Source organism: Equus caballus, chromosome 9, assembly GCF_041296265.1.
Source record: "Equus caballus isolate H_3958 breed thoroughbred chromosome 9, TB-T2T, whole genome shotgun sequence".
NCBI classification, from domain to species: Eukaryota; Metazoa; Chordata; class Mammalia; order Perissodactyla; family Equidae; genus Equus; species Equus caballus.
The window spans coordinates 19,352,758-19,365,987 of record NC_091692.1 but is presented as its reverse complement, the minus strand read 5'-3'; the positions used below and the strand labels follow the sequence as shown (position 1 = coordinate 19,365,987).

General features: G+C 36.2%; 1 protein-coding gene across 8 annotated transcripts in view; it reads right to left on the bottom strand.

The window, feature by feature from the left end:
- PDE7A (phosphodiesterase 7A) overlaps nt 1-13,230 on the bottom strand; it is a 123,771-nt gene that overhangs the window by 46,397 nt on the left and 64,144 nt on the right. For all 8 annotated transcript variants that reach the window (XR_002810278.2, XR_002810277.2, XR_011421571.1 and 5 more), the window contains 2 exons: nt 10,457-10,517; nt 7,021-7,104 (listed from right to left, as the gene is read on the bottom strand). Coding sequence is in view for 5 of the 8 variants with exons in the window: in XM_070222206.1 (XP_070078307.1) it covers nt 7,021-7,104; nt 10,457-10,517 (145 nt within the window). In the remaining 3 variants the exon portion in view is untranslated. The remainder of the gene's footprint in view (nt 1-7,020; nt 7,105-10,456; nt 10,518-13,230) is intronic.

Below are 13,230 nucleotides of genomic sequence, written 5' to 3'. Positions count from 1 at the left end.
GCACTCTCCAAAAAGAAATACTTACATATAAAGCTAACAAAATATGTACAAGATCTATATGAAGAAAACTACAAAACCTGGATGAAAAAAATCAAAAAAGAACTAAATAAATGGAGATATTCCACGATAGTGGATAGGAAGATTCAACATTGTTGTCAGTTCTTCCAAACTTAACATACAGTTTCAACGCAATCCCAATCAAAATCCTAGTAAGTTACCTTGTGGATATTGACAAGCTGATTCTAAAGTTTATATGGAGAGGCAAAAGACCCAGAATAGGCAACTCAGTATTGAAGGAGAAAAACAAAGGTGGAGGAAGACCGGCCCTGTGGCTGAGCGGTTAAGTTTGCCTGCTCCGCTTCAGCAGCTGAGGCTTTTGCTGGTTTGGATCCTGGGTGTGAACGTAGTGCCGCTCATCAAGCCGTGCTGAGGCAGCATCCCACATAGCAGAACCAGAAGGACCCACAACTAGAATATATACAACTATGTACTGAGGGGCTTTGGGGAGAAGAAGAAGAAGAAGAAAAAAAGGCAGAGGGCTGACACTACTGACTTCCAGACTGACTATAATGTTACAGTAGTCAAGGTAGTGTGATATTGGTGAAAGAACAGAGAGGCAGCTCAATAGAACAAAAGAGAGAGCCCAGAAACAAAGCCACATAAATATACCCAACCAATCTTTGACAAAGGAGCAAAGGCAATACAAGGGAGCAAAGATAGTGTCTTCAACAAATGATGTTGGAACAACTGGACATCCACATGCAAAAAAATGAATCTACACACAGACCTTACACTCTTCACAAAAATTAACTCGAAATGGATCATAGGCCTAAATATAAAATACAAAACTATAAACCTCCTAGAAGATAAAACAGGAGAAAATCTAGCTGACTTTGGGTATGGAGATACCATTTTAGAAACAACAAAGACAAGGTCTATGAAAGAAATAATTCATAAAATGGACTTTATTAAAATTAAAAACTTCTGCTCTGCTAAAGACAAGGTCAAGAGAAAGATAAACCACAGTACGGAAGAAGATACTTGCAAAGACATCTGACAAAGGACTGTTATCCAAAATACAGGAAGAACTCTTAAAATTCAACAATAAGAAAACAACTTGATTAAAAAATGTTAAAAACCTTAACAGCCACCTTACCAAAGAAGATATACAGACAGCAAATAAGCATATGAAAAGATGCTCCACAGGGAACTGAAAAATTAATTAATAATTAATTAATTATTGCTACACACTTACTAGAATGGCTAAATCCAAACACTGATAACACCAAATACTGATGAAGATATGATGCAACAGGAACTCTCATTCACTGCTGGCAGGTATGCAAAATGGTACAGCCACTTCAGAAGACAGTTTGGCAGTTTCTTACAAAACTAAACCTACTTTACCATATGATCCTGCAATAGGGCTCCTTGGAATTTACCCCAAAAAGCTGAAAACTTATGTCCACACACAAACCTGCACGCAGATGTCTGTAGCAGCTTTATTCTTAAGTGCCAAAACTTGGAAGCAACCAAGACGTCCTTTGGTAGGTGAATGAATGAATAAACTGTGGCACATCCAGACAATGGAATATTATTCAGTGCTAAAAAGAAATGACCTATGAAGTCATGAAAGACAAGGAGTAACCTAAAATGCACATTACTCAGTAAAAGAAGCCAATCTGAAAAGGCTACATACTGTATAATTCCAACTACATGACATTCTGGAAAAGGCAAAGCTATAGAAGAAAGAAAAAGATCAGGAGTTGCCCGGGGTTGGGGGAAGGAGGGGCAAATAGGTGGAGCATAGAGGACTTTTAGTGCAGTGAAAATATTCTGTGTGATACTATAATGATGGAGACATGTCATGACACATTTGTCCAAACCCACAGAACATACAACATGAAGAGTGAACCCTAATGTAAACTATGGACTTGGGTGATTACGACGTGTCAATCTAGGTTCAGCCATTAGAACAAATGTACCACACTGGTTAGTGACGTTGATAATAGAGGAGGCTATGCATGTGTGGGGCAGAGGGATGTGGGAGACCTTCCTCTTCATTTTGTTCTGAACCTAAAACTGCTCTAAAAAAAGTAAAAAAAAAATAACATAACAAACCCATAACATGTCAACATAAATAACATTTTTATTTTAAAAAAACCTCTGTTTTCCTAAACAAAAAATAAAATTAATCCAGAGAATGTCACTGTTTTACATTTTTTACAAATCTCTTTAATGTCTGGAGATATCACACATCATGTAGCCTCTGAAAAACTCCTCTACACCTTTGAGAAAGAATGAGAGTGAAAAGGGCAAATACTGTCTCAGTATTATTACGGAAATAGTTTTAACCTCACGGAGCCCGGAAAGGGTTTTGAGCATCCCAGACCACACTTTGAGTATTGCTGGTTTAGTTTACCTATCTTTTCTTTTCTGCATTCAGTTTTGACAAGTCATAATTTTCAAGAAAATTATCTGGATCATACACGTATTCAAATATATTTTTAGAGTCAAGCAAAGTAGTCTTTTTTATTCTTTAATTTCCTTTATATTTGTTAGCTTTCCCCTTATTTTTTATTCTGAAAATTCATCTTAACTCAATTTACTCCACTGATTAAGTTAGCCACCAGTTTACCTATTTTATTATAATCAGCTTCTATTTAGTTTATTTTTATTTTAGTTCTCTAATTAATTTCTGCTTTTTATATTTACTAATTGATTTCTTCACCTTTTCTTAGGTGTACTTTGTTATGCTTTTTCTAACTTCTTGAGTTTTGACTACTTAATTCACTTATTTCATTCTTTCTCATTTATTAATATATTTTTAATGCTATGAATTTTCCTGTAAGCACTGCTTTAACTGAATTTCACAGGTTTTTAATATAGTCTTTAATTACCTTTTTTTTTTTTTTTTACAGTCCACAAAATCAGTTTCCATTTCCTCTTCTGAAGAAATATTTCAGAACTTTAAAAATTTCCAGGTGGTCAGGTCTTTTCGTTTTCTAGCTCTGCTAGTAAATTCTAGCTTTAGTGCTCCTACTTCCCCCACTAGCTGTCTCTCTTTCTTTCCTTTTCCTCGCAGCAAAAGTCTCTAATGGAGTTGTCTGTACTTGCTAAATCTAATTCCTCTCTTCTGTTCTCTCTTAACTTCATTCTAATCACCAAGTTTCCCCTACCACCACCTCCATATTGCTAAATCAATTCTCATTCCTCATCTTATTTGACTTATCAGCATAGTTTGGCAAACTTAAAACACGAAAATTTGATTTTTTCATGTATGATATGATTAAGGGGTCAAATTAAACCTGATATACCCTGACTGAATTACTAACCCTCAGAATCACAAGCATAAAAAAGGGTTGTCGTTTTATGCCAGTAAGTTTTGGGGTCAGTTGTTACTATTGAAAGGGGTAACTCTCCAAAGAGGCCCCAAGCATCGCTGCATATACTTGCTGGGTGTGTCAAGAACACCAAGCCCTGATCAACCTCGACCTGGGCCATTTCTCAGGAGTGTGTTTGCAGCTAGCAACCTTGAATGATAAGTAACAGAACAAAGAGTAGTCTTACCACAAAAGGGGTAAATTCTCCAAGCTCACTCTTCCTCAGATGTGTGCACTGTATCTACATAAATCCCTCTGTGTTGTCTCTGTGGAACATTGGGTGAGTGGGGGGCTGTAGCACTGGAAGAACTGACACATTATGATGTTTACGTTGCTTGCTGTGCTATGAATAATAAAGTGAAATACTGTCTCTGACCCATGAGCCTTGTGTCTTCTCTCAGCAGCCACAAAGCAGTAACAGGTTAACTTACAAGGTAAAAATCTCAGACCCTTCACAATTCTTGACAGGTACAGAGCAATAGATAACTGGAACATATTCCATATGTCTCTTTTGTATTTCCTATCTTTTGCCTCATTGTGTTTCATTCTAAATATTTTCTTCTGACCTATATTCCAATTCAGTAATTCTTTCTTCATTTTGGTCTTATTTCCTGTTAAAATCATCTCCAATGAGTACTTATTTAACGTATGGTATTTTTTCAGTCTTATAATTTCCATTTGGTTCTTTTTTACCATTTCCAGTTCTCTACTGAAATCCTCAATCCTGTCTCTTTTTTTCTGTCAACATAACTACATTTAGTTATTTTAAAGACCATGGACAATAATTCCATTATTAGAATTTCCTGTGGATATTTCTATTGTCTGTAGTTTCCTCCTCATTTTTTGTAACACTGTCTTGTTCCTTATGCCATTTTTAATTCAGTGCATGATACTGCATATAAAAAATTTAGATGCGGGGCCGGCTACGTGGCCAAGTGGTTAAGTTCGCACACTCTGCTGCGGCAGCCCAGGGTTTGGATCTTGGGCGCGGACATGGCACTGCTTGTCAGGCCATGCTGAGGCAGCGTCCCACATCCCACAACTAGAAGGACCTGCAACTAAGATATACAACTATGTACAGGGGAGGTTTGGGGAGATAAAGCAGGAAAAAAAAAAAAAAAAAAAAAAGATTGGCAACAGTTGTTAGCCCAGCTGCCAAGCCTTAAAAAAAAAAAAAAAAAAATTTAGACGCAACTTGAGACAGAGTAATGTCACCTTCCCCCAAAGAGAATTAAGATTTACTTCTAGCAGGTAGCTAGAGGTACTAAAGTCACACATCACCTTAGTCTAATCATTGAGTATTTCAAAGCTGGGATTTATTTCTAAAGTATAGCACTTTGAGGTTCCAAATTAAGCACTGAGAGTTTACCAGGACCAATCCTCCAACCTTGGTGATCTACAAACACCTATTTTTGTTTTTCTAGCCTATTAAAAAAAATTTTATTGTATAAGTTTAAGGTAAACAGCTTTATGATTCAACATCTATATATACTACAGGGTGATCACCATACATCACCACACAGTTGATCCCCTCACCCATTCTGCCCATCCCCCAATCCCCTTCCCCTCTGATAACCACTAATTTGTTCTCTGTATCTATGAGTTTTTATTTGTTCATTTTTTTTAGATTCCACATGGGAGTGAAATCATGATATTAGACTTTATCCATCACTTATTTCACTCAGCATAATACCCTCAAAGTCTATCCATGTTGTCACAAATGGCAAGATTTCATTCTTTTTTATGGCTCAGTAGTGTTCCATTGTATACATACATACATACACACACACACAGAGCACATCTTCTTTATTCATTCATCCATCTGTGGACACTTAGGTTGTTTCCGTATCTTGGCTATTGTAAATAACACAGCAAGGAATGGTGTGCGTATATCTTTTCAAATTAGTGTTTTCATGTTCTTTGGATAAATACCCAGAAGCAGAATTGCTGGATCATATGGTAGGTCTACTTTTAATTCTTGAGGGTCCTCCATACTGTTTTCCATAGTGGCTGTACCAATTTACATTCCCACCAACAGCGCAAAGGGTTCCCTTTTCTCCATATCTTCACCAATACTTATTTCTTGCCTTTTTGATAATAGCCATTCTGACAGGTGTGAAGTGATATCTCACTGCGGTTTTGATTAGCATTTCCCTGATGATTAGTGATGCTGAGCATCTTTTCATATACCTGTTGGTCATGAAAAATGCCTATTCAGGTCCTCTGCCCATTTTTCAATCAGATTGTTTGAGGAGTTTTTTGAGAAAGATTGGCTTTGACTTCAAATCTGCCACCAAATCTCCTCTTTTTTGCTGAGGAAGATTGTCCCTGAACTATTACCTGTGCCCATCTTCCTCTATTTTATATGCGGGACACCTGCCACAAAGTGGCTTAAGTGGTGCACAGGTCTGCACCTGGGATCTGAACTGGCAAACCCTGGCCTGCCAAAGCAGAGCATGTGAACTTAACTGCTATGTCACCAGGCCAGCCCCCAGACTGTTTCTTTTTTTGATATTGAGTTGTATGAGTTCTTTATATATTTTGGATATTAACCCCTTATCGAATACATCATTTGCAAATATCTTCTCCCAATCAGCAGGTTCTTTTTGTTTTGCTGATGGTTTCCTTCATTGTGCAAAAAAACTTTCAGTTTGACGTAGTCCCATCTGGTACTAAAGTTACAGACCACCTTAATCTAATCATTCATTGAGATATTTCAAAATTGGGGTTTCTTTCTAAACTACAGCGCTTTGGACTTCCAACTTAAGCATAGAGGATTTACTAGGAGCAATCCCCCAACCTTGGTGAGCTATAAACACCTGTTTTTGTTTTTCTAGCCTTAAGTGTCCATTAGAATCTCTGTTCAGCTTCTGATCCACCTTTCCCAGAATCAGCAGATGCTACTAAGGGGAACAGTAACCTGAAATGCCAGGCTCCCCTCTCTGCCTTAATAGCATTCTGATATACTCAAACATATATTTTTTATATTTTTTCCAGTTTTTCTAATTTTTTAAAATTAGAGTGTTAATCTAAATACTTTATCCAACATTACCAAAAGTAGAACTCCTCCAAAACAGATTTAATGTGTTTAATATTTAAGGGTTTTAGAAGTTCTATTTTTTTCCCTTTTCTCCATTATGGGTTAGACCCATACAATATTGTTTTCAAAATATGCATACTATGGAATATCTTTAAATGTAACGTGTATTTTCAAATAAATCAAAAAGATACACCTTGTTAATTATAAAATACCTTTATAAAATGTCATTTGCACAAAAATATTTTATCTGGAGTAGTGAAGACAAAACATTTGGAATACAACAACTTTTAGAAAAATATATGTATTTTTAAAAAAGAAAAAAATGTACCAAAGTAATTTCACATTTAAATTAGAAAGGAGAAGAAAAACTATATCAGATTTCATATTCTAAGACTTCACAATTCTAATTGCCTCTAAACATTTACTAACATTATCTAGGAATAAAGTGTTATTTATCATGATCCAGTGTTTCTAAAACATTCCAAACATAATATGGTTTATTCTTGTATTCTTTTTCCCTTGGAAAAGTATGTACTTTTATGAAGATATGAAGTTTACTGAAAGTCTATGAGAGATATTGTATCTGCCAAGACTTACCATGAAAAATACGAAAATCAATATACGGATGAGAACCTCTTCTTTCTGATTCAAATCCTGCTCGACTCCTTACGCGTACATCTCCTGTACAGAATCAAGAACAAGACATAAGTTTAGAAGGCTGCCATTTGGGAAGAAGCTCCTATATGCAACAAAAGTCTCTGTGGTATCACATTCGTAAGTAATGGCCCATTAATGATATAAACGGAATAAGTAGTTAGGAGCTAACGTATCTGAAGAGGTTTACAAATTTTCAGTACTGAATTGTAAGGCTAGACGAGGAGTTTTTTTTTTTTTAATTTACCCCTACAATAATAATAATTATTATTAAAATCTATATTTTAAAGTTAGCTTTCTGAAAGATGATTCAAGTGTATGATAATCCAACCTAATATCTTATTTATTAAGTGTCTACTGTGTGCCTAGCACTATACTACAAGCTATAGGGATAGGAAAAAATAGAAAATACATTATTTATTCTCAAGTAGTTCATTATTTTTTAAAATGTAACAGAAAAGTTAAATGTTCGAAGTTTGCCTTCAATGTTTAATTCTATCAATCTTCTCTTTTCTCACTGACAGTGGGTATGCTCAAGGCCTTTAGTTGGGTCTTAGACTTTGGTCTTGATACGTTCAGTACTGTTCCTACATGTATCCATCTGACTTTCAGATCTACTTCTCCATACAACAACACAACCACTGCAACCATGTACCAGATACTCTTTTTGTGTTTCATAGGCATTATTTTATTTAATTCTCTAATCAACTCTAAGAGATAGGAATCTTAACCTCCCATTTTACAGACGGAGAAACTGAGCTTTTGAGAAGTTAAGTAGCATGCCTAAACCAGAAAGTTAGTACAAAGGGTGAGTGAGGATTTGAAACCAGCTCTGTGGGCTCCAAAGACAGCACCTTTCCCACTATACAGTCATGCATCACTTAACAACGGGGATACGCTCTGAGAAATGTGTTGTTAGGCGATTTCATCATTGTGCAAACATCATAGAGTGCACTTACACAAACCCAGATGGTACAGCCTACTACACACCTAGGCTATATGGTATTAATCTTACAGAACCACTGTCATATATGTGATCCATCATTGACTGAAATGTCATTATGCAGCACACGACTGTACTCCCACAGCCTCCAAGATCACAACCTTTAACTCTACAGTGCCTATCCCTGTGCTCATGCAACTTGGCTTGCCTAGAAGGCTTTCCTGCTTACTCTTTGCTTCCCTAAGTAAGGCCATCATTTCCTTCAAGGATCCAGTTATCTACCATGAGTCCATCCCACAATGCTAAGTTACTTCTCTCATGTGCTAATTTCCCCACTCAGCAACAAACGTTTCCTGAGCACCCACTACATGTGAGGTCTTAGAAATACAGCAATGAGCCAAATACATAAAGTCCTCGTCTTCATGAAGCTTATCCTTTCATAGAGTGAGACAAACAATAAAACAAATAATAATTTCATTCTATGGAGGATGGTAATAAGTAATATGGAGAAAACTAACGCAAGGTAAGAGGAACAGGGAGGGAGGAGTGATTCATTAGTGTGGTCAAAGAAGGCCTCACTGAAAAGGAGGCATCTTAGCAGGGACCTGAAGGAAGCGAGACAGTGAGCCATATGGCTCTCTAGAGGAAGAGGCTTCCAAGCATAAGGAAGAACAAGTATAAACACCCTGAGATGGGAGCATGATTGGCATGCTCAAGGTCAAGCAAAGAGACCAGCATGGCTGGAGTAAGGTGAGTGAGAGGAACTGGTGGGAGGTGAGGTCAGAAACGTGGTAGGTCAGATCATGTTGAAGCTTTGTGGACCATTATAGTAGCTTTGGCTGTTACTCTAACATAGAAAACCACTGGAGGATTCTGAACAGAGGACTGAGATTGATTTAACTTATATCTGAAAAGGTTCACTCTGAAAGCGTAAACTAGAATCAAGTAGAGGCACAAAGGTACATGCAGAGAGACCATTAAGGAGTAAGTGCAATAAACAAGACAAACACTATGGCCTGGGGGGAGAGGGATAAGGGGAGATGTTGTCAAGAGGTACAAAATTGCAATTATGCAAGTTAAGTTCTGGTGATCTAATGTACAACAATGTGACTACAGTTAATAAAAAAAAACCCACTATGGCTTAGATGGAGATGGTAACAGCACTGGGGTAGTGAGATTCTGGATATAAATGGAAGGTATCCACCGAAAGGATTTGCTGATGAAGTAGACATAAAGTGTATAAGAAATAAGAGTCAAGAATGACTCCAAAATTTTTGACGTGACAACCAGAAGAATGGAGTTACATTTTCTGATGGCAAAAGACTGCAAAATAAACAGAACTGGGGAACACAAATCTTTTAATAGACATGTTAAATGTGAAGTACCCATTATACACCCATTTGAAGATGTTCTACAGAGTTTAAAAAAAAAAAAAAGAGTCTAAAGCTCTGCTTTAAGGAGAGCAGAATCCTGAACATGTTTGCAGAGAGAGATGGAGACAGTAAAGAGGAAAAGGCTGAACATTTGTGGAGGAAATATATGTACTAGAGTAGAATGGAACTGAGGCAAGTAAGACACACAAGTTAACTAAAGAGGGAAAAAGGGAAGAAGAGGAAAAACAGGACATGGGACAAGACTCAGGCTTAAGAGTATGAAAAGCAATTAGTGAGAGAGGCAAAAACAAAAAACAAACAAACAAAAAACCCCAGAAGTAGTGAAGAATAAAGATGGCTCAATATCATAGAAGTTAAGGGAGGAATTCTGCGCATGAGGACAGTAGTCATGGAAAATTCCACTAAGAACAGATGAGTGAAAGTGCCTATTGGAATATTAAAAGTACATTTTTCATAGTATGAATTAAAGTACAAGGGATCAAGGAGTGTGTGGATGAAGAGATAAATCTGGCAAACAGAGGGAGAGAGAAAGAAAATTATACCTATATACACATCTAAATTCATTTTACCTTGTGGACTTGAGTAATACACTAAAAATTTAAGAACCGAGACCAGAAGTAGATAAACAGTCTATCCCGCCAGCCCACTGAGAACAAAATACATCCAGTGACAGGACTCTCTGATGAGATATTTCATGGCCTCATCTTTGTCCACGTCAGCTTGGACATCTCTTTAGTATTTAGCGACTTTACAAATCTAAGACTCTTTTTATGAAGAATACCCAGCATGCAATTTAAAATTGTGTACCTATTACAGAGTCCCAGTTATTAAGCCAGAGATTTCTCAATTACCTGTAACTCTAAAATGCTATTTTTTTCACATCACATTCAATATTGGTTTCTAGACTCTAAACTTCAAAGTAATAGATTATTTCTGCTGCAAACCCCAATGAAAAGCTACATAATGAAAGATATCTCAATATCAAATAACAGAAGATAGTAACAAAATTAACTGATATTGGTACAAAACAAATAAGGCTTACCTAGCATACGAATGTACAATGCAGTCTGATCAGAACTGTCATAGGAAATAGCTCCACGCCTCTAGAAAAAAAATACACACATTTTTAATGCATGACAATTAAATGTGATATAAAATTCAAGTCAACAAACGTGCTTATTATTATTTGTGAAACACTGTGCAAGAGAAGTTAGATATACAAAATGAAAGTAGATATGGCATCTGCTCTTGAAATCTCTAGTTGTGAGAAAGACAATTATAATACTATAGTCAAGCACTACCATAAAAGTGAATACAGAGTGAGAACACACAGAAGGTGGAAATTTAATCGGCCGGACTAAGTTAGACAAGCCCACGTGGGCAGACATCTTCTGCAGAGGTAAACAGAAGAACAGATATGCCCCAACTACTTTACTATCCCCTTCACTTAAACATGAATGAATAAGAAGAGAAGAATCATCAGATATTTGAAGAAACCCACTAGCTGGAAATAAATGGAACAAAATGAAAAACCAAACGACCCAGAGGCCAGCAAGAAATAAGAAAATTTTTTAAAAAAATGTAATCAGTGTACTCAAAGAAAATGAGAAGACATTAAATCCATAAAACAAAAAACAGGGTGCCACTGAAAGAGAGCAGATTTTAAAATACATTTTTGAAGGGCCAGCCCCAGGTATAGTGGTTAAATTCAACACACCCTGCTTCGGTGGCCCAGGTTCACGAGTTTGGATCCCAGGCACAGAACTACACCACTCATCAGCAGTGCTGTGGTGGTGACCCACATACAAAATAGAGGAAGACCGGAACAGGTGTTAGCTCAGGGCTAGTCTTCCTCACCAAAAAATACAACAAAAAACTAGGTAACGAACATAATCTAATTTATAACTATAACATACCAAATTTATTTTAAGGCAGTCATTTTAGACATTTATAAAGGCACTGATTTAGCTATTAAAATGGTAGGGTTTGTATTAGCTAATCATGAAAACCTGGCAAAAAGGGTAGAACTCAATTTTAAACATATATTAAATTAAGTAGGGATGTGCAAAATATTCAATATTCTATTTATGAATATTCTATTCATTACTAATTTAAGTAAGTCTGGCCCATAAATACTTAACTTAAATGCAATACTAAACTACAAGACTCAACTCATGAAATAAATCCAAATGAGACCAAAAACATTTTTTAAAGAGTGAACTTTAAAATATATATCTGGAACCCATCAACAAATACATACTGAGTGATAATTTGTTCATCTATCTCCTCACAGACCAAGATTAAAATTATTATTATTAAATTCTCTCAATAAACAATCTAGGGAGAATAGTCTGAAGTAACTCATTTTGGGAAAATACACTATAAACTATGAACTGTAATGATAAACACTTGATTTTTTGATTTCCATGTTAGAATTACGTTATTTTAAAAAATAATTATCTGTGGTTTATATGCCAACACCGCAGCATAGACTTAGCATGGACATCTCTTAACATATTTTTAAAAGATTATCATTTAAAAAGCCATATATTAGTAAAATTCTATTTTTAATAGAAATAATAAAACAAATTAAATCAAAACCTTGCATCATGCTGTCAGTCATAAAACACTGAGCTATGTTCCACATTCCCACCTCACCTCACCAGTGAATGGAAATAACTGAGAAGCTTCCACTCGTGACTTTTCTAATTTAGCCATCCTGGAAACAGCTTGTAAAGCAAACTAGCATAGGTCAAAACATGGGCGAGGCTGGGCTGACCAGAAACTGACAGCCGCAGCACAAACAAGTTGAACTGTAAGGTTCCAAAGGACCCAGTGCCACACTCACAGGAGTTGTGAGTGCCCTGGTAAGACAGTCACTCACCCTGAATCAGGGTGAATCATTCTTCCACAAAAGCTTTCACTTACAAGGCAAATGACAAAAGGCGTCAAAGTTGTTCCCGATATCACACAAATAATACATAACTTTTAGACACAGACATGTCTTAAAACTGAGCAAAGATATTTTAAGTGCTGTTGTTTAAGTTTTCCTCTAAAATGATCCATTGTGCAAAAGCATGTGTATTTCCCTTACATGGTAAAAGTAATAAGATATTAACTAATAGTCGCTGAGCTCCTACTCTATGCCAGGAAATGCTCCAGGTGCTTTCACACAAAGTCGCACTTAATCCGCACAAGACCTCTAACAAGGTAGGTTTTACTGGCCCCATTTTGTGAATCAGTAAACTGATGGTCCAAGGGCTTAAACACAGTAGCACTAAATAAATTTTTTGGTAACATTACCGAAAAATAGTAACATACTACAAAAGATGAAGCCCAAAGTTCTGAAAGCAGTTTTCTCTGATGCAGCAAAATGAGCTTTTTCAGAGTATATTCATCTTACGTATGCTGGGAAAGTATGCTTGCGTGTGCGTGCCTATTCACATACTGCATTGAGCCACTGACAGTAGTATCCTTCCCATCCTTCCTCCCTAGGAAAACAATATAATTTTTTTTTAAATCACCAGCTTAAAATATTAGCATTCTTCTTGTTTAAAAACAATTTAAATTTTTTGGTGGAAAAAAATCTCTGAAAACAACCAAAATTCAACTACTCCATTATTAATGTTAACTTGACCTTCATTCAATAACTTGGCAAGCTAATCCTTTAAAAACAGTAAGTTAATAGCTGTCAGTGCAACAAAATTAATTCTTAACTTATAAAACATAAAAGTTTTTAAAATTTGAGTACATTGTTTTTCTTTAAGAAAATTCTTCAATCATATTCACTAAGAAACAGGACCACCTCAAGTAAGA